This window comes from Barbus barbus (genome assembly GCF_936440315.1).
Source record: "Barbus barbus genome assembly, chromosome: 29".
NCBI classification, from domain to species: Eukaryota; Metazoa; Chordata; class Actinopteri; order Cypriniformes; family Cyprinidae; genus Barbus; species Barbus barbus.
In genome coordinates, this window is record NC_136757.1 from 11,896,566 (window position 1) to 11,919,014 (window position 22,449).

At 39.0% G+C, this 22,449-nt stretch overlaps 1 protein-coding gene across 1 annotated transcript in view; it reads right to left on the reverse strand.

Moving 5' to 3' along the window:
- The window catches only part of LOC306849196 (nuclear receptor corepressor 2-like), a 122,528-nt gene that overhangs the window by 65,900 nt on the left and 34,179 nt on the right, over positions 1-22,449 (reverse strand). The window contains 2 exon segments of the mRNA XM_079384061.1: positions 13,613-13,743; positions 15,894-16,090. Coding sequence (XP_079240187.1) covers positions 13,613-13,743; positions 15,894-15,995 — 233 coding nt within the window. The 5' untranslated portion in view covers positions 15,996-16,090.

Sequence of the window (22,449 nt, forward strand, 5' to 3'; positions counted from 1 at the left end):
GCATTTAATACCAGAATGGGCCGAACTAAATTTGTTACAAAAAAAATAGCAATAAGGCATAACTATTGACAAGATTTTAGAAATGCTGTACATACCTAAACAGTTGACACATGATGCATTATTAAAACACATGAGATAAAAAAATAAACATGTCTAATAAAATCTACAAGACACAATACAATGACCCGAATGACTGAGAAACCACAGACATAACTTGCATAACACCAGTGTTATACATCCATTAAGGATGGGTCCAATGAAACACCCAGTAATACAAGAGCAATCAGGACAGGATCTCTGAAATTATTTCACAAATAATCTGATATGTACAGGCCACTCAGACCAAAGATGATCGTAACCATGGCAATTTTTGAGTGATGCGGAGGCAACAGTGCCACGCTATGCTTGGTACGGGAGTGATCCTTTTCACACGAGAGTGCGAAGTGTAAACTAACCTTGATGCTGGTATACAGAGTGTGAGATATAAGAGGAAAAGAGGGGTGCTTGACCCTTACACAAATACATTATTCACATACAATGTCATACACACACATCATATCTTGTTCTCGCTTACCACCAAACACCTGCCCTTTCTGTTATATACACACACGCATACATATATAGCTGCAATATAGTCTGAGATAAAGCACTGCTATCCAGTCAGTAACTCTGAAACACCACAACGTGACCACAACATGAATCTATAATAATATATTAAATGTAATTATCGGCATCGGCCCGATATGAAACATTATGCCGATATGTCTTGCCGATAAGAGGAATACATGAACTGCCATGTGCTCAGGGTGTGCTAGTGATTAGATCACGTCAGCAGTGTGTCTCATTCTTAAAGCAAAGTTTTTCTGAATGATAATTAGATTCACTGATTTAGATCGCTGCATTTAATCTGTGAAACAGAATGACATTCAGTGTGTGATCGAGTAAACAGTAATAGGTGCAGCGGCAGCCTCCCCCGGGTCCTAATGCCCGCTCAGTAAGAAGTTGCAATCTGTAGGGGGCGCTGTTGGCCTTGTTCTAATTAAATTAAGTCAAATTTAGACAGTGTTTCTGATTAAATAAGCAGTAATTGATGTCATAAAATAATGAGTATGTTTTGATTGAAAGGTCAGAAGCTATAGCTTACATTAAAAAAAAAACAAAACAAACATGACACTTGTAAATTAAAAAAAAATTATATATGTATGTGTATATGTATGTGTGTGTGTGTGTGTGTGTGTGTGTGTGTGTATATATATATATACATATACACACACATACATACACATACATATATACATACATATATACATATACATATATATATACACATATACATACACATATACATATCGGTATCGGCCAAAATGAGTTGAAAAATATCGCCAATCGGAAAATCCAATATCGTGCATCCCTAAATAATAATAATAAAAAAATATCTGTTGCTGTTTTTGTTGTTGTTATTAATATTAAGAAATTTTTAGTGTGTAAGAAAACTGATAATTTTTCATGGTGCATACTGTGTTCCCAAATGCATGCTATCAGTGTCCCAAACATTGGTTTTATTTTGAATAATCGTCCCGTTCTACTTGTACATGTTTTGATTGAGGCCCAAATAGGACAAGTTGCTGTACTTCGTATGATCAGGTGGTTCACAGGCCTTCCTGTAGCTCAGACTGATCAAGACCAAATACATTTACACACACATGAACTCAATAACCCCGAATGGCAACAGTACACATCACACTAAAAGCACATGCACACACACACCCTGTTTCAAAAGACTTCCCTTCCTGTTCCAAAGCCAGAGATTAGACACGTGAACACACTAAATACACACATATGTGCTCAATACCCATAGACATCTACACACACACCCATTTTTTTGCCCACAGATCAAACACAGTGCAGACATTGTCTGTTAGACATTTGGAAAACATACATTAACAATATCCTGCACATATTTTGCATTTAAACACAGTAAGACATAACCAGAGGTGAAATCAGGTCATGAAGCTTCTCAAGACAAACCAGACAATGTTTGCTGAGATTTAAAATTATAGAGCTTGAGTGTAAATGCTATGAAGGGAATAAAAGTGTGTGGGTTTGTCTAAATATGTGGGTTGTACTGTTGAAAACATAAATGGGTGTATCCCTCATATTAATTATACAGTCTGCTCAGCTTAAACGCACAGACTCCAGCACTGACCGTGATTAATACAAACAAATGCTGACGTACATGCATGTGAGCCATTCCACACCACACAGACAATGAAACAGAGCAGGAAATGTAGCATGACATGTGAATGCTGCAGACAAAAGACGCCTTCAAAGCATTTGACGCAAGGAGAGGAAAAGCCACCAGACAATGTTACTTATTATACGATCGCACACAAATGCTCAGTCATGGCCTGCATCAGAGTCAAAGAACCAGAGTCACACTGGAGTTTTTTTTTTTATTGAAAATGCCTTAGTGTATGAAGACCATTTATAGGACCCTATGATTTCCACGATGCAGAAAACGCGGACGGAATTGCGGAATGTCACGGAATTTGTCAAAGTTTGGATGAACACTTAAATCAAATGGCGATATAGACTAGTATCTGTAAATATGAAGTCACAAAAACTCGATTTAAATATGAATCCTGCATGTTCTGCGCGCGTCTCTGTGTGAGTGGAGCAGACGCACGGTTTGTGTTGCTCACGGTGATTTCAGCGTCTGCCGTCTCAATGAGGACATAAATACATAAACAATATCTCAAAAAACTGATCTGAGAGTCACTTTACGAGCATTTTACCATTTCATTTGAGTAAAACTAACGTCATATCATATACACACAGAACTTTAAATGTATTCACGGCAACCCGTCAAAATAAAAATTTGGTTTAACTTAAAGACATTGTGCCAGAAATATACTATATTTCTATTATTTAGTAGAATGTCTGTAATACTATTACTACTACTACTGTTGAAAAATAATAAAACGTTATTTTTTTAAAGAAATAATCACACAATATTTTAATTTTAATAGTATATCCCCTTTATGTGACAAATTTAAATGTTTAATTTTCATTAATTAAAATATAAATTAAATCAATGTTTTATGCCTTCATCTGATAACCAGTAAACTTTAAATACACAACAGAATTTCTGAGGGGGAAAGAACATTTCATAAGGCTACTGTAAGAATAAATAAAAATTGTTTGTATGCATTCAAATAATTAGACATGCTAAAACACAGAATTTGGTAACAAAACATAAGGTGAAAAAAAACCCATTTCATACGGCCCTAAACTTCATTTTTGTTACACTTTTAATAAATTAATGTTAAATTGTATAAGTGCCATGATTTTAATTAATTAGACATGCTCTTTGATTAATAAAATCTACTTTAAAAAGGAGTCCAAACAAATTAAAACTACATTTAGGTCTGTCACGATTCCTTGATAAAAAAAATCCTCGATTGCACTTCGCCATTGTTGAGTAACTGGCAAAATACCGGTGGTGACGCATTCTGTGGACAAGAATTCATGAAACGCATTATTAGACTGTTTTCCAAGGCTTCATGGTATATTAAACCCATTAAAAAAACTTTCTTAAAAAAAATCTTTATTAAAAAATAAGAATAAAGATACACATTACAACTACACAACATTCAACTAAAACAAACAGTGCTTTATTTTCAGGTACAATAGGTGTACTTAGCAGGAGCATTCAAGAAACTGAATGAACAAATATAAAAATAAAACACTATATAGACTGATTCCTAATGCAACTGCATTAAAGTTTTTCAGTCAAGAGTAGTGAGTGGTTTTTCTCTTTGTGTTTTTGTTGTTGTATTAACATTCAAGGAATATTTCACCCAAAAATTTAAATTCTGTCATCTGTTGGTCAATTCTGTCAGTGTTTTATTTTTATGCTCAAAAGTTGTTTTAAACCTGATTGAGTTTAAAGCATTCATGTTCTGCAGAACATAAATGCTTTAAGGAACGTGGAAAACCAAATAGTTGCTTGTTCACAGTGGCTTCCATAGTATTTTTTTTCCTAAATTCAATGTGGACCAGCAACTGTTTGTTTACCCACATTCTTCAAAATATCTTCTTTTGTGTCCAGCACAAGAAAGAAATTAGGTTTGGGACAACATGACAGAGTAAATAATGACAGAAATTACAGTGATGATACTGTACCTTTACCTTTGATGACAGTCGGCTGCATGTTTAATAATATCCCTTTAAGACCAGTATGCATCTAGTATACAGGCACGTATCCGTTTTTCTCTCAACTGTTTACTTTCATTTTAGACATAACCAACCGAGTTTGTGTGTAAACCTTGTGTGTTTTGACAGTATTAGCGCAAAAGATAACTTAGTTCAGTAATCAGGCGCTGTTTGACAGGCTTTTTAGTGTGCGCGCGCTTCGGGTGTACGCAGTGCTCAGAAAATGCGCATGTCAAACCAGTGCGCGAATGAAACATTTAAAAGCACATGCAAATAATGTACTTTTGTGACTGCGAATAAGTGCAGTGTCCTGAGAGTGTAACTCTACCGCTGAGTTAACACTGATGTGAATGTATGTGGCATTGTACAGTATATGTACTGTACTATATACAGTACTGAGGTGTCTGAGGAGAACTCCAACTGATGGAATGTGCGCTGTAGCACGATATTATGATATTTTAAAAATCGTCATATTGCACACCCTACCCTGCAATGATTTGTTCACTGGAGGAACTAATCTAAACCAGAGCAAAGGTAACATGTACATTAGCAAAACACAATGTGCGATAACATACTGAAATGCTTGAAAACACATACTTTAACCAAAATCCCCTAATTTCAACAGGCACTTGGCACTTACATAATCACATCACACTGCAGCTTTCATCAATGCTCACTCTCTTTCTGTGAGTGGGCAAGATAATCTGATCTGCAGGCAGGATTTGTCATACACCGAGTCACACACACAACAAGAGAGACAGACACACAGAGAGAGGTTTAACTGGCCCCTGACCTCATTCTGAATTGAGGACAGATCATGCGTGCTGAATGTCTGAGCTATTGTAGAGGAACTTTGCCCCTGTACTGCTGTATTGCTCTCCTTCTCTCCTCTTCTGCCATCATTCCATCTCTGTGTCAGTCTTTCACTCACACAATTACCAACCCTATTCCTTTCCATCCATCTTGCTTTAATCTCCCTCTATCCCTTATTATCTCTCTCTTTCTGTAGAGGATAAAATGTGATAAGACCACAAAACATCTTTTCAACCCCTATCACTTACGCCATCACAAAACAACAAGATTCAAGATTTTTATTCATCACATACACAATTATACAGAGTATAACCAGCCGTGAAATGTAAGTCAGGTCCGCTCCAAGGACAGTGCAATTGTATAGACAAAATATTAAGAAAAATAAAAGTAGAAAAAAGAAAATAAAAGATAAAAAATATAAATATAAATGTGCAGGTCAGTATGTTGTTGACATAAATAGTAATATAACAGGAATGTGCAAATAAGTTGTACAGGGTATTTAAATAGCAGCATATGAGGTAGACAAAATTATGAGTAGCTTATTGATATAGTGATGTTAACATGGAGTCAAGTGATGTTATGACACAGAGTTAGAGTTTAGGAGCCTGATGGCCTGGGGAAGAAGCTCCTCCTAAGTCTCTCAGTTTTTGCCATCAGGCTACGGAAGCACTTACCAGATGGAAGCAAAGTGAATAGTCGGTTACCAGGATGATTAGAGTCCTTGATGATTTTGACAGCTCTATTTTTGCAGCGTTTGAGGTAGATGTCCTGCAGAGAGGGGAGAGCAGACCCTGAGATGCGCTCAGCTAAGCGCACAACTCTCTGTAGTGCTTTGCAGTCCTGATTGGAGCTGTTTCCATACCACACTGAGATGCACTGAGTCAATACACTTTCTATGGTCCCTGAATAGAAAGTTTTCAGGATTGCTGGTGAGACCCTGAATTTCCTCACTGTCGCAGATGGTACAGTCTTTGCCTGGCTTTCTTAACCTGTGTTTGGATGTGTGTAGTCCAAGTCAGGTTCTCAGAGATGTTTACGCCGAGGTACTTGAAGCTACTCACCCTCTCCACAGGAGTCCTACTGATCATAAGAGGAGTGTAGGGCTGCTGCTGTCTTTTCCTAAAGTCCATGATCAGCTCTTTAGTTTTGCTCACATTCAGAGAGAGACATTTGTCCTGGCACCATGATGTGAGTCTCTCTACCTCATCCAAGTATGCGGTCTCATCGTTGTTGGAGATGAGGCCCAGAACCACAGTATCATCAGCGAATTTGATAATAGATGTGGAGCTGTGAGAGGACGCGAGAGTAGAGCAGGGGACTCAGGACACAGCCCTGTGGGGCTCCTACGTTCAGGGTGATGGAGTTTGAGGTGAACTGGCCAACTTTCACCACTTGAGGTCTGCCGGTGAGGAAGTCTTGAATCCAGTCACAGAGTGAGGAGTTTAGGCCTAGGTCTGTGAGTTTAGAAGCCAGCTTGATGGGGACTATAGTGTTGAAAGCTGAGCTATAGTCAATGAATAGCAGCTTTACATAATTCCCATTGTTGCTATCCAAGTGTGTGAGGGAAGAGTGGAGGACGTGAGAGATGGCATCGTCCGTAGATCTGTTTGGGCGATAGGCAAACTGAAGAGGGTCCAAAGTATCAGGGATGGAGGAGCAGATGTGGCTCTTTACAAGTCTCTCAAAAACCTTCATGACTATCGATGTGAGGGCAACTGGGCGATAGTCATTCAGGCAAGAGGGTTTATTGTTCTTAGGCACAGGGATTATTACAGATTTTTTAAATGAGGTGGGAACCACGGAGGTAACAAGGGACTCATTAAAGATGGAAGTGAACAAACCAGCGAGCTGATCAGCGCAGGACCTCAGAACACGGCCGGTTATCCCATCAGGTCCGGCTGCTTTCCTGACCTTCACTTTCTTTAGCGCCCTCCAAACCTCGTCCTCTGACACGGTGATTACAGGATCATCGCTGCTCTGCCTGCTGCTTCCTGACGCGCTGGTCAGCAGAGACGTGCCGCCGCCGTTGCAATCGAATCGGCCGAAGAAGGTGTTTAACTCGTCGGCCAGCAACGGATCTGTTCTCACACCTCTGCGGAGGATTCGTTTCCGAAGGCACAGATGGTCCTCAGTCCCTGCCACATCCGTCGAGAGTCATTGAGCTGGAAATGAGACTCAATTCTCTCTCCGTGTCTGTGTTTAGCGGCTCTTACTGCGAATCGGAGAGCATAGCACGATGCTTTGTACTCGCTCATATTCCCGGTCAGAAGAGCCTCATTGTAAGCGGCAGTGCGTGTTAACCGCAGCACGGATTGTACTGTCCACCCACAGTTTCTGGTTGGAGAATGTCCTTATCGTTATTGTTTCTGTAGCTTGCTCGGTTAGTGTGTTTACAAAGCTTAATGCTACATCCGTGAACTCGCTGATGTCAGAAGAACTCGCCCGGAACATGTCCCAGTCGACTTCATCAAGAGCCACCTCCAGCATAGCCTCGGAGTGGGAAGACCAGCGCGTCACTACTCTCTGCACCGGGGGATCCTGAATGAGCCTTTGTTTGTATTCCGGTGTGAGAAAAATGGCGGCATGGTCCGATTTGCCAAAAGCCGGAAGTGAACGGGCTTTGTAGGCATTCTTGAACTGAGTGTAGCAATGATCCAGTGTTTTTGGTCCTCTAGTTGGACAGGATACATGTTGGTGAAAGTTCGGCATGACCCGTTTGAGGTTAGCTTTGTTAAAGTCTCCCGCGATGATAAAGGCAGCGTCAGGATGTTTGTTAATGTAGCCGCTGAGCACATGGTGAAGTTTAGACAAAGCCAAGCCGGTGTCCGCCTGTGATGGAATGTACACAGCAGTAATAATGATCGATGAAAACTCCCGGGGCAGATAAAATGGGCGGCAAATAATGGAAAGATGTTCCAGATGAGGCGAGCAGGAACGCGACAGAATGGAGATATTCCTGGGATCACACCATTTCTTGTTAATCATGAAATACACTCCTCCACCCCTAGATTTACCGGCCTCTGCTGTTCTGTCCGTCTGAAAAACAGAGAGGTTATCACTTGGCATTACAGCAGTGTCCGGGACCATGGACGAAAGCCACGTTTCTGACAAACAAAGGATGTTACAGTCCCTTATGTCCCATTGGAAACTAATCCTGGCTCTAAGATCGTCCATTTTCTTCTCCAAGGATTGGACATTTGCGAGGAGAATGCTCGGAAGGGGAGGACTGTGAGCCCTTTTCCTGAGTCTCTCTCGAATCCCAGCTCGTTTCCCCGTGGTGTTTCTTGATCCTTCGCCTCGGGGGGTTATTGTTCAGCTCTGCGTTCCGAAGAATCTCCAGAGGCCAATGCCCAAAAGTGTTTCTTTGTTATAGGTGATCAGTGCCGACGTGAGATGTGTAAAAAGAGAAAGTAAAACCAAGTAAAAAAGTAGATAAAAACACAATCTTAGCGGCGCGACCTGGACGGCGTCCGAACAAAGCGGCGCCATCTTGCAAGAAGAACACAAAAGGCTTATGTCTTTAAATGACCAAAAACAGACCATAATTTACACAGCCAGAACTAGACCAAAACACAAAACTACAGACTTCGACTGGCTCAGGTGCATTTGATTCTTTGAATTTTAAAAAGTAGGTGTGCATTTTCAATTGCAGAACATTTGACTATGTATGCTAGGAAATTTTAATAGCACTAGTGGTTTTTCATCTTACTTGGATGCCCATCAAAAAAGCAAGATGACAGTTCCGCAGTGGGGAAGGAAAGGATGTGGAAGAGCAGACACACACCTTACCAACACACAAACACTTTACTATTCAAGTTAATCCATCCTACCAGCAGCTCTCGGTATCTCAGAGGCTGTTAGTCCATCTCCTGTGAGAACAGCCAGCTCTAGTGTACCAGGCTCTGATTATACAGCTCAGCTCACACACACACACCACATTCAGCATTCAGACTGAGGAGAAACACAGCTATTCCCAATACACCCACGCACATATTCAACAATGCTTCTTATATGGCAAAAAGAATCACAGCATGGAGGAAAGGAAAAACATGATATTTTTAGCCTAGCGTGCACACACACACACACACAAGCATCAATGCATTAAACCAGAGGTCCCCAACCACCGGGTCGCGACCCACTACTGGGCCATGGTATAATTGCTACCGGGTCGCAAGAACGTTCTGGGAAAATGTGTAGCCTATAGCTATGATCATATGACACACTGTTATTTATTTCGCGTTAATGATTGTTTTAATTATTCTGTATTTTCGATGTATGTGATTGATATGGAGTAGCAATTTGACGATTTCATGCTAAATTAGTATATGACAGATTGCTCTGTCATAGTCTATATTAGGGTTAAATGGAGCGTTGATCTGTGATTTGTACCAGACACCTCTGTTCGACACGCATGTTTCGCAAGAAACGAAAGAGCACCCAATTCGTTACTCAGGTGCTGTTTTCACACACAGCCAAAGTGCGCACAAGCACAGAAGTGCGTTTCAGACAGCGCGGAAATACTGAGTTGATTCCTCTTTCACGTCTCTCTGCATTTAAGATACATCGGCTACACATACATTTATCAAAAACCCTTCACGGTGCTTTAAAAAAAAAAAATTCTTGTCTCTTGCTTATCTGAAAAATCATCCGATCTGTGACTCAAAAACCTATATATAGAGTACAACGGGGCCCAGGGTAAAAGGTGCCTTTGATATTATTTTAAAAGCCCCCCCCCCGCCACCTCATACATTTATAAGATTTTTAAACAAAATGAACAACTTGAATGATTTATTATTTTCATTCAATCTGTTGCTCCATTAATGTTCAATTCCATGTATATATTTTTTTCTGCAATTATACACTTTAGGCACAGTGAATAGCACATTTTTCCTTAAGGTGGGCCTTTAGCCCCGTTGTACCATATATATTTATACATATATAGTGAACCTGCCCAGGTATATTAACAGACGCCCAAGTATATTTGGTGACACATTTTTGTTTTTATTACTATTATTATCTCTTACACTTTTTTTTTTTTTTTATCCGCAGAGAAGCAGCGCATTCAGTTGGCCGCAACGCACCAAATCACCTATTGTGTGATAAGGTTACAGCGAACCAGTGTTGCCAGGGTTGTGGTTTTCCCACACAATTGGGCTATTTTGAAAATGGAGTCGCGGGAAAAATAACAGCTGTGGGTTGTGTTTTTTTTGGGGCTAATTTTATAATGCATCGCGGCTGCCCAAAATGTATATACACAAATAAAAACTAAAATGGATCCTTTTATTAATTTGTATAATGCATTGTTATAATATTTCACGTAAGGTTGCAAGAAAATGTTTTGTATTTATTTAGAAATACTTTTGACAATAGTTGGGTAAATGTATACTGGGACTGAAGCGATGTGGCTTGGTAAACGTTTTACTGCCAGTATAAAGGCTGATAATAGCTGAATAAAAACAAAAGATAATGATAAAAGAATAATAAGGACTATGTCTCATGCCTGGCGGAGGTGTGAAAGGTTTTGTTTCCTTAAACTAGTTTGTCATGCATTTCTTTATTTCTACACATTTACAGGTAAATCCTAGTATTTGAAATTTGCGATTAATCGTGATTAATCACAGTCCATGACTGATTAACGCGATAAAAAAATTTAAATCGATTGACAGCACTAATTTATATATTTATTTACACTCAAGTAATGTTGTCCAATGACTTGTTTGCATTATTTACGCATTATTTTATTTATTTGCAAGGCCATTTTTATTTAGCCCCTCCCCTCAAACGCAGACTAGCCAATGGCAGTCGAGTATCAGTTGCACGGGGAGCGGAACTCTGACATCTTTAGGTTTCAGCGCCACAGAGAAACATTGGAAGATCCGAAGTTCACATCGGTTTTATGGGGAAAAACGATGTGCCTGGGGTACTTGTAACACTGATTCCAGGCATCCTGAGAGGATGGGCAATATAATTTATTTTATTACATTTCCTGAATCCCTATGTATTCAACCCCAATCCAAATGAAGACAAAAACGTTAATTTTCTGGTTGTTATACACTCATTAAGTTACAATTTTCATCTGCTCAACCAGAACGTTAATGTTATCTTGTGCTTTAGCAAGGTATCTCTAGCTAAAACTAGCTAACGTTAAAGTTAGTGACGCATGCTAATGTACAAACCTAAATAGCAGACTGTTCTCGCGTCTTGTACAGTGTAGGTCAAAAACACATAAATGAAGGTCTACATTTCAGTGCCTCTCCATATTAAACTGGTTAAATATACATTAATTTAATCGTACCCTGGGATACAAGAACAGTGTTGATCCTGCATGTTATCCGCGATCGTAATGACCGACCGTAATATTAGACTTCTCCCGCGTCGCTTCGAGTTACCCACCGTATTTATTTTTACATATTTAAAAAATCCCTCTGAGGAATATTTAATTCCCATTTGGTGGCCTTCTGTGTCCAAAACATTGTGGGACAAGGTTTTCACTCTGCAGCGGTCATTGTAAAGGTTTGCTCACTGCCTCCGAAACTATCGTCCGTCAAAAAAAAAATTAAGATCAGGTTCGATTTTCTGCGCTTTTGCATCCGTAGCATGCATTTTGATAGGAAAAGATGGGGAATATGAAAAAAACGCATGAATCGGATATGGGTCACAATTGAAAGAACATGTAAACGGACAGCCAAAAATTGACAGGCAACAAATCGGAATCGACCTATCGGTAAGCCCCGCCCCCCTTAGTTGCTCCCTCAGACAAACAAACAGATTTAAGGCCATTGCACACAGAGTCCGAAATTTTCCGTTTTTTTCATATTCCCCATCTTTTCCTATCAAAATCCCACATGCGTTGTTGTCATTTAGCGCCTCCACACGTGCTTCCTCCCGAGAATGTTACCCATGCTGACAAAACGAGTCCAGCAAATTTAAAAAATTAGTTATTTTTATTTCCACATGCTCCATTAAAAGACCTTCAAAATTTATGATTTTTTTGGAATAGGACAAAAAATTGCTGCTACACCCGTTTAAAGTCGATATAGAGTCAGCAAGGTTGATTATGAGAAAGATTAAAGTTTTCCTCCAGTTCTTTTCTTATTAATAATTAGGCTACTATAGTAATAATCACAATATAGCTGTTTTTTTATTTTATCTTTCCTATTATAAATAAGAACAGATGCAAAAGGAAAAAAAAAAAACAGTATAGGAACAAATAGCCTAGAAAGAAACAAATAATGCATTACACCTTTATAATTTTACATCTAAACAAAAGCATTCATATAGCCAACGAAAAACAAATTATCAAATGTAAAAATCACTTCAGTGCGTTCATTACAAATTAATTTATTAAAACTACAAAAGCAGTAAAATGAAGTGCTACAAGTGATTCACACTTTTCTTTTAGGCTATTGATAGATAAAATCTCAAAATTTACATTAATTTTGCCAGCATGGGTCCCATATGACGTCATTAAACCCTCGCGAAGTACTAAATTGTCGCAGTTTTAATGAAGTACAGAGCGCAATGTAGGCACATATCCGATTTATATCTGATTTATTTCCATATATGTATGAGGCCTGAAACTGATCTCGCTATATCCGAATGCATGCGTTTTTCTGTTTACATTGTCAAAGAACAGATCCGATCTGTGTCACATATGAGCAAAAAATCAGAATTGGGTCACATTTAACTGACAGTGTAAACGGGGCCTAAACGGACATGGTTAGCCGCTTGCTAGCAGCCTGTTACATTAAGTTCACTTACCACATACACAGAGTAAGGAGAGATGACTGATAAGACAATGGCGAATGATTTGCAGATACTGAGCACCACTGACAAACATCTAATCTTGTAAAATGTATAGTACTGCTGCTCTGTAGTATAGAGTCCGTGTGATCGCGAATCTCGAAAGTGAAAGTAATCACGATGCCGGCTCAACATCATGATGTCTGTCAGCCATCGGCGATGGACGATGGCATCGTCTATTGGCCCAACCCTAAACTACGCTGCTGTACTGTGTGTTTGATTTATTTAGAAATTGTTTCGGACATGGCTTTTAATGATGAGATTTTTTGTAATCAGACTCCCAAAAATTATATAAAAATTTGAATTTAGATTTATCAGTCAACATATCGGTTATCAATTATAAATAATTTTCATATCGGTGCAAACAATGAAGAACTGCACAGTAGTACTTCAGATAACGCTGGAAGGAAATTTATCCTCTCATATTGAAAGTGACATTCTAGACTAGAGCATCATTGCATAAGCATTACATAAAAGCAGTAGCAGCCAAGCAAGCAGAGTAAAACTGACAAGGGCTGTGACAAAACAGGACTTTATATGTCCAGGCCTAATAAATGCTTCCCTAAAGCAGCATTTTGAATGAAAGTGATAGTTTCCTTCAGTGTAGGCCATTGCTGTCACAGCTTTCTGCCACAATTTTGAAAGGCTCAACAATACATTGTGGGCAAAATGGGCAACTAGCCTGAAGGACATAAATGGACAGGATTGAATAGACAAGATCTCAGTGCAAGGCAGCTCTGGCAGCCACAATATATCGTCTGTTCATGTGCATGTTTTGTACCTTTCACTGCCTGGCTGAAATTCAGACAGAAGGGATGGTCTGCGGCGGTGAGGCTGAGTCAGGGATCCATGGGTCAGATGGGAACCATAGTCACGAGCATGAGGATGGTAGTCCACCAGTCCACCAACATCCTGAAATAAACACATGACATTTCACATACTCACATAATGAAATTATATGAAGAACGTCACTACTGAAATATAAGATGAATGATACTATTCCAAATAAAATGCATATGTTTCCAGATTTAATCATGCTTTTAATGACATGAAAACCAGAAAAAGATCCCAGATCAATGCTACATCCTAAGAGCAATTAGCCTAAATCTTTGGTACTCAAACCAAAACTTTCAGATATTATACAGCCCTTTAGTTGCAGCTTAAAGTCTTACTTTTTGCACGAAACTGTTCACGTCATCAGTCATGCACCTACTCCGGAAAGTAATCCATCCACGAAAATGAACTTTAATCAAGAGTCTCAAACTTTGAAGTGTAGTTAAGGCTAAATTCTATTAACACTAATATTAAGGATTACCAAATGTTACTGTTTAAATATAAACTAAATTGTTTAGATTTTTAAAAGGCACATTAACTTATTTCACATTTACAAATGTGTGTTTGCTGCATAAAAATGGGTTGATATGCACAGTTGGGCATTGATCTAAACATAAGATAGGCAAATTAAAATGCAAATTAATTCTCTGCCACGAGTTGGCGCTTTACGATCGGCTGAAATAAAGCGGTTCCCTCGGTAACAGCTGTAAATAAAGCAGCAAGGGCTCATAAACGCCGTTTTATCGGGCATTATAGGCAAGATTAAATGAAAATGCCAATGATACGTTTCTGAGGACAGTCGGTTCCTTTCAGAGATGCATTCACATAGGCTGCATTTACACTGCAGGTCTTGATGACCAATTACGATTTTGTAGACGACATGCTTACATTTCCTTTAAAAGTGACCCGTATCCGATGCGTGCATTTTACATTGCACTTGGTGAAACAAGCCAAAAATAGCATATATGACATCACAAATCAATTTGAATAGTACACTGAGTTTAATTTATTGACATGGAATTCATATAGAAACGTTTTTAATGCAATAGTTCCATCTATACATCAAAATAATTATATAGCCTAGAATAAATTCTTCAGGACAGTGATGTACGCAGCTCCACTGAAAGCTTGCGAGTGGAATAATACTCAGACGATGGGACATGCTTAAAAATATTTAGGCCTACCACCTGTGTTTTTTCATAATTAAAACCAAATGCGTTCATCAGTGATTGTATATCAAAGGCAGGGACATGTTTGTGAGCATTTTATTTTGTGATTTCAGTGGAACGAACAGTACTGAAGCGCTCGTCTGTGCGCAAGCCACCGTCACTGACAACAGCAGCAACGAGCACATGATTTCAAAAGCAACACATTTCAGCGTCAGATCACCTTTTATTTAACAAAAACAAACTAAATTAATACTCTGCTACTCAACTAGAGGTTTCATTTGTTACAGGTATGTCTGTATCGCAAACTGTTTTAAAAAAAATCACTTTTCAATGATGTAGGAGTCGCATTTACAGGGGAATATCCGATTTGTCCGCTTACACGGCAGGCGCTAATGCACGTATCCGATTCATATCCGATTTATTTCCACATATGAATGAGGCCTGAAACAGATCAGAAAATATCGGAATCCATGCGCTTTTTTTCCTGCTTACACGGTCGTGGGCCCTATCCGATCTGTGCCACATGGGAGAAAAAACCCCCGAATTGGGTCACTTGAACCCTGCAGTGTAAATGCGGCCATAAAAGACATCCGTGATGTGTTTTAACTTTAATACCAGCAGCGCTCATATTTATTCAATGACATTGCCTTTTGAAGTTTAATCCAGCCATATCGCGATTCTTGCCTTTCCACCCCCAACTCTTTATATTATAAGACTTTTCTTATACCATTTAACGTATTTAAAACTTTAAGGCCTTAAAAACTCTTCACTTTAGTTGTATCAAATTTAAGGACCAGTGGGAGCCCTGTATTTAAGATAGCCCGTCGGGCAGGGCGGTGGTGTATACATTTTGGTAGCCCGACTGGAAAACACAATAGCCCCGGGATGTTGGGCTAGCGATTTTGCGAGCCCTGATATTTCATAAGGTGTATAATAGAAGATACAGATTACTGCAACATACATTATGACATTTTTTCTTAGCTCCCTGGTCAGGAAGTTAATGATAAATAAAATGCATTTTTGGAAAGATTTTGTTGTATAGTCAGTGCAGTACCGTACCGTATGGGCTCTCAGCTGCAGAGGAAGGGTGGCGGGACTAGGAAGGTGACGAGCGTCCACAGACCTCCGACCCTGAGGTACTGACTGAGGGTGCGAGGACATGCTGACGATGCAACTTCCTCTACACACTGAAAGTGGGTGCGGTCTTGTCACAAACGCTGTGCATAATGCAGCGTTGAATCCTGGCAGTCACCGACCTGGAAGGAACAAGAGAGAAAACATTGTAGATTAATTGTTAATAATAAATATTTGTTAACAACAATAAATCCGTGGAGTCCATTTATTTATTTATTTATTTATTCACTTTTTGACGCCATGCCAGCATCAAGGCTATTGTCATGGCGATCTCTGAATAAATTATACAAGGTATACAATTAACAAAAGGTTATAAAAAGGCATTTCAGATGTACACTAGACAATTTTAAATACATTCTGGTGATACATTTGTAAATAAATCAGTTAGACACACCTCTAAATAAAACCGTTGTCTATTTACATTAAAAACAGTACAATCCAATAAAATACGTTTATCTGTGGAGTCTAACAAAATTGTGGACAAAATCATACAGTGTGCACCAAACTTCAGAAAGCCAGGATAAACAACTGAGTTTGATGACAAGTGAGAGAGAAGTCCTAGCCACCACCTGCTGCTGGCCAGATACATGTCGGCACACTGTGATATTGGATTTTTGCCGAAATGTTTCATCTAATTTTGGACAATACCGATATATTTCCTTTTATTTGGGAACAACACCATGTGTCTCTTGTGCAGAAATTCTAAGAAAATTATGTTTAAATTTGGTTTAACTTATTTATTAGAATTAAATAAAAAATAATGAAGGCTTTTTGACAGTACATTGAAGGTTTGAAAATAACTAAATAAATTGCTGCATTTTTCCCCCCAGAAAGCTGCAGTGTTAACCCTAACATTTTATTTTAGGATTTAACATGTGTAGATGGTCTAAAACAAAAGAGTTGTAAAAATTCTGAAAATCTTTTAGAGCTCATAATTTGTTTAAAAAATAAAACATATGATACATTAATGAATAAATCAGTATATATAAAATTATTTAATTTACAAGTGTCATGTTTGTTTAGTTTTTTTCCCCATTTAACCTATAGCTTCTGACCATTAAATCAAAATATACTCATTACTTTATTACATCAATTACTGCTTTATTTAATCAGAAACAGAGTCTAAAATGTTATTTGTGTCGGCTAGTAGGCCAACAGCGCCCCCTAAAGATTAAATCTCCTTGCTGACCGGTCGTTAGGACCTGGGGGAGGCCGTCACTGCTGCTGCTGCACGTGCTGTTACGGTTTACTTTAATCACACACCAAACGCGTCATTCTGTACGTGTTTTCACAGATTAAGTTCAGCGATCTAAATCAGTGAATCTAATAATCATTCAGACAAAACTTTGCTTCAAGAATGAGCCACACTGCTGACTTGATCTAATCACTAGCACACCCTGAACACGTGAGTTAATGTATTCCCCTTATCGGCATAATTTTTCATATCAGGCCAATGCCGATATTTACATTTAAAGCCATTATCGGCCGGTTCCGATATCTGTCCGATAATATCGTGCATCCCTATTGCATATATTTAGCTGAAAAACTACTGCAGTGCTAAACATACACTGTCTTGAAAAATGACCCCAAAATGAACAGTTTTGGCATGAAAAAAAAAATACCATATGTTAGCTAGGGGTGGGAATCTTAAGGCACTTCACAATCCGATCCGATTCCGAGAGTCACGACCCGATTCCAAAAAAAAATTCTTGATCTTAATTTTTTCCCCAATTAATTCTTCTGCTGTGCAAATACATCTTTACAATTTTACATCTTAACCAAAATTGCAGTTTCTATGCTTCTTGTTTATAGTTGGAATCTCAATGTGTCAGTACTGCCATCTTAAAAGTAGGAGTGTGAATCTTCACTGGTTTCACGATTCAATTCAATTACAATTATCATTACCAACTCAATATCACAATGAGTCACATTCTCAGTTTTCAATATTACTGCACATGGATTTTCATATAAATTTACCAAATTTAAATTTCGTGCAAAATTTCCTCTATTTTATTATATAAGCAAGCTACTTAAAAAAAAACACTTATTTAAAATAAGTTCAAGTGTCAAAGTTTACAGAAAATAGTTATAGATTTTTCTTTTTTCCTCAGCATTATTGCCGTTTGATTATTACTGATGAGATCATAGACAGTGGCAGCTTTAACAGGCTGCATTCAGACTAATGTACAGATCTATTTCGATATATCAGATGTTTTGTCCAGCTCTGAAAACATAACTGACTGTGTCTACATCAATTTCGTATAAGAGTATTCAAAAATGCAAGTGCATTTAACCGCAGCTGCAATCGAGCTTCAGGACAAACAATCACAAAGCGCACGTGAAAGTCTGTCAGTGCGAGAGTTTTGTGCATCTAATAGTACTGCATTCCAAACGGTATAAAAGAAAACATATCTAGAGCATATCTAAAGTAAAACACGGCAGGTGGAAGCACACACTGGCTACGTTCACACTGTCAGTTTTTGGGATTGACAACTTAATTTTCTTTACAGATGTGAGTCTCGAAATGTCTCGTTCACACAGCAGCTTACAGTTGTGTTTAGAATTCTGTCTGTATGAACGTGCAATGGGAGTCAAGCGCGTATTCCTCACCAGTAACCATAGCGACAGTGAACAAAGTAAAATAAAAGATGGCGCTGTCCATAAAATTTAAAGTCTGATCACTTTCTGACACGACAAGAGTCCAATCAAGCTGCGAGTTCATTCGTCAGATCTTCATTAACCAATGGCAGCTTTTAAATTTGGGTGGAGAGCGGAGCATTTGAATCGCGCAGATGCGCGCAGAACACAAAACTGACAGGAGCAGCTCTGGTGGAAAATTGACGGGATCAAAACATTTCCGATGACACGCAGCTCATTTCTCTGTCACTGTAAGTTTCCAAAAACACGAAACACACGGTAGACGCGCATTTGTGCGGCAGAGCGGCTCTCTCTCATGCTGTATGACGTGACAGACAACTAGTTGTCCAGTCCTGTTCCGTTCACACAGCACGCGTGTTCCAAGAATGCGGTTGTGAGTCCTGAAAATTTACGAGTGTGAGTTCGGTTACAGAATGCGGTTGTCACACCCATAAATAACCTACTGTGTGTGAACGTAACCATATTAAGGACTCAAATACAGGACTGACAACCGTATTCTGCTGCTGTGTGAACACGGCCACTGTCAAGCAACAGGCACATGTCTCACAACACATGCCATATGCAAAAAAAAACAAAAAAACAAGCTCAAAATCGGAATCGTTGAAGAGAGAATCGCAATGCATCAATTTTTCTCCCACCCCTAATGTTAGCAGAGTTCTCCTGGTTACTCCATTGTTAAACATCATCTTTAGCTAAGAATCTTTAAAAACAGCAAAAAAAAGTTGATATCAGGAAGGTATCAAAGACATACACAATTTGAATGTTATATACTGAAAACAAACCATAATGCAAATTTTACAACCCAGTCCAACAAAGTGATGGATCATGATTATTTGAAGTGCAACCTCTGCACAAGAGCACAAAATCCCAAAGTCAAGAGTTGTACAAGTATACCAGCAGAATGGTATTTCTTACTTGGAGTAATGCACCAAAATTTCAACAACCAAAAATATTCAGCCAAAACCGCAAAAATAAATAAATAGCTTTAGAGGACCAAAAACCATTGAGCAAAACAGTGAGGTTTAATTAGCATTTCTCAGATAATGTGTTTTGCCCATGTCAGTCTCTATTTTGTTCACACAACATTGATAAATGTGATAATTGTAGACATGCTACCAAAAATGCTAAAGTAGAAATGTGTTAAGTTTTGTTTCGCTGAATATCAGGAACTGGCTCACTACCAAAGAACTTTGGTTTCATTTATCACCTGAGAACCAGACACCCTGAACAGCATAGTGAGTCCAATAAACCAAATGTAATTACCCAAACTTTAATTATGGTTTTAGTGTTTCAGTAAACAAAATAAAATAATTTAATTTAGGTACATCACTACTTAGAAGACACTTCATTCAAAATTACAGAGACAGCTTCTTCAAAGCAAAGTATCTTGGCACCTTCATGAGACATGCAGATTTGTGGCGATTAGTGGTTTCTAAAAAGTAGAGTACATGTACCTGGCTGCAACCTATTTTACCATTGGGTTTCCAATGGAATGACATTACAAACTCTTCCATACTGTCAGGCTGCTCTAGTTAAAAGTTAAAGAATAGCCCTTTAAACTCTGTGGCTTAAGATGAACGGGAAGTAGCGCCATCACACTAATAAACAAATGCAAACAGACATGCTTCTCTGAATGTGCTTTTCCCCCTGTGGCTGTTGTGTGTCATTAGCCCTCCTGCGCAGTACAGACATACAAACCACTGCCATCTCAAGGGGCCCCACAGCTTCTGTCTCACAGACACACACAAATTACCATGTGAGAGAAGTCTGTCTCTATAGATGAACAGTTGTGTGTGTACATTATTTAAAACAAGGTCACTGAGTGTTGTCAAATACTTTGACATTAAAACACGGAGTCAGGTCCTCTGCTCTAAAGCCCTGTAGCTCCTCTACAACACAAAGAGGGGCACGCTACCGTCCTCCTTCCTTCCTGTCTGTCACTGAATGATTTACATGGAAAGAGCAGTGTTTTTTACTGTGCTGGGGGAGAAGATTCAATAGTCCAGGAATGTTTGGAGCTCTGAGGAGGAACAGAAAGTCTTTATCATCCTGAAGGCACTTTGTAGACTCACACATACACATGAACACACATGCAGGATCAAATCAATCACACATTACTCACAGAAAACACAAGTCTGATGTGTGTTCCTTGTTTTTGCTTTAAAGAAAACTTTCAAAGAACAGTGTTTATTTGAAATAGAAATCTTTGGTAAGTTTATAAATGTCTTTACAGTCACTTTCGATCATTTTAGAACTGTGAAGCTTGTAGTTTCATACTTGTATAAATTCTTCTAAACTTTTTTTTTTTTTTTGCAGTTAGGACTTCTCCAGGTGAAGGAACTTCTGTATAACTACCACAAATTCTTGTGGATAGTAGTTAACAGTATTTAGCTGGCCACTACATGAAATGCAAACTCTCATACATCAGAATGAACTTTCAATAAAAATCAAGTGGTTATTACAATTACAATTAGCCTTTGCATTATGGGTTTAAATCACATGCCAAATGACAGGCTTCACAATCATCTCACAAAGATGAGTCCCAGAGAATGAAGATTTATTTAAAAAGGAAGACATTGGGTGTGAAGCACACGTGTCCAGTTTGGCTGATCTACTGGCACAGTATGAACTGTGGAAATCTGGAAACAAACTTACCACTTTGTGAATGAAAATCCACAACTGCTATGACAGACATAAAGAGAGACTGGGAGAGAAAGTGAAAGATAAGAAAAGAAGAAGAGAGAAAGTAGGAACAGTGAAAGACTTGGGAGAGTGGAATGAGAAAGAAAAAAGGAGATATCCCTCTATGAGAGAGAGAGACTAGGCCCTCAGACAGAAGGGGAAACACATGCCCTGGCACGGATACAGACACCCACAGGCAAGCTCATGGCTGCCTGCCAACAGCAAGAATGAACTCACTTACCCCTCGCTCTCTCTCTTTTCTCTTGTTCACCCTCTTTCAATCACAGTGCTCACTCATTCCCAACTCTTTCTTCTCCCGTTCTAGGAGTGGCTGGCTTTTGTATGATCTCTCTCTCTCCCTTTTTTCTCTTGCGTTACATCTCTTCCTACCTTTTTCCGCCTCTCATTCTGCTGATAAACACACTTGGGCAGCTTGAAAGAACTGGAAAGAACCAGCGCTAACTGCATTACCATTAACCACTGTGTATTTCTATCTCACACATTTTGTTTTGACATCTTTTATTGACTCTCACAAAAGCTGAGCCCAGTTCTTCTGTCTGTCATGATGGATGTAATAAAGGAGAGGTCTGGCAGTTTGCGTTATTGCTGGAAGAAAGGCATTAGCTGATGAGCCCTGATCAGGTCCCTCCTGCTGGCCCAGTAATGTCAGAGACAGCATGAGGTGGGGCAGCCGAGTGTGCGTTCCCATCCATCTGCATCACCGACATCTACGCCACATCTCCCATAATCCCACAGCACAAAATGCCACTTCAATCAGCAATGTCATTATCACCCACCTAATTTCCCACCTTCAGCATTTAAGCTCGAATGTTCAGTCTGGGTTTTAGTTTGAATCTGACACTCTCTGTGAAGCATGTTGTGTATTAATTAGCGCACCACATTTAGACTTTAGAAATGTTGTCAATCTAATTTCTATCCTATGTAGACAGGCTGTATATCATCCTCTGGTGGAAAAGGAATTTCTTGCAGCATGAATATATACTGAGAAGCGCAGCTCTTCCTTCTCAAATGGACCTTCCGGTTCCGGGATGGAAAAATGGGCTGTTAAAATTCAGATCAAAACCAGATCATTAGTAGTATAATTTCTGAAGCTGTATAAATGAAAGCACTAAATATAGCG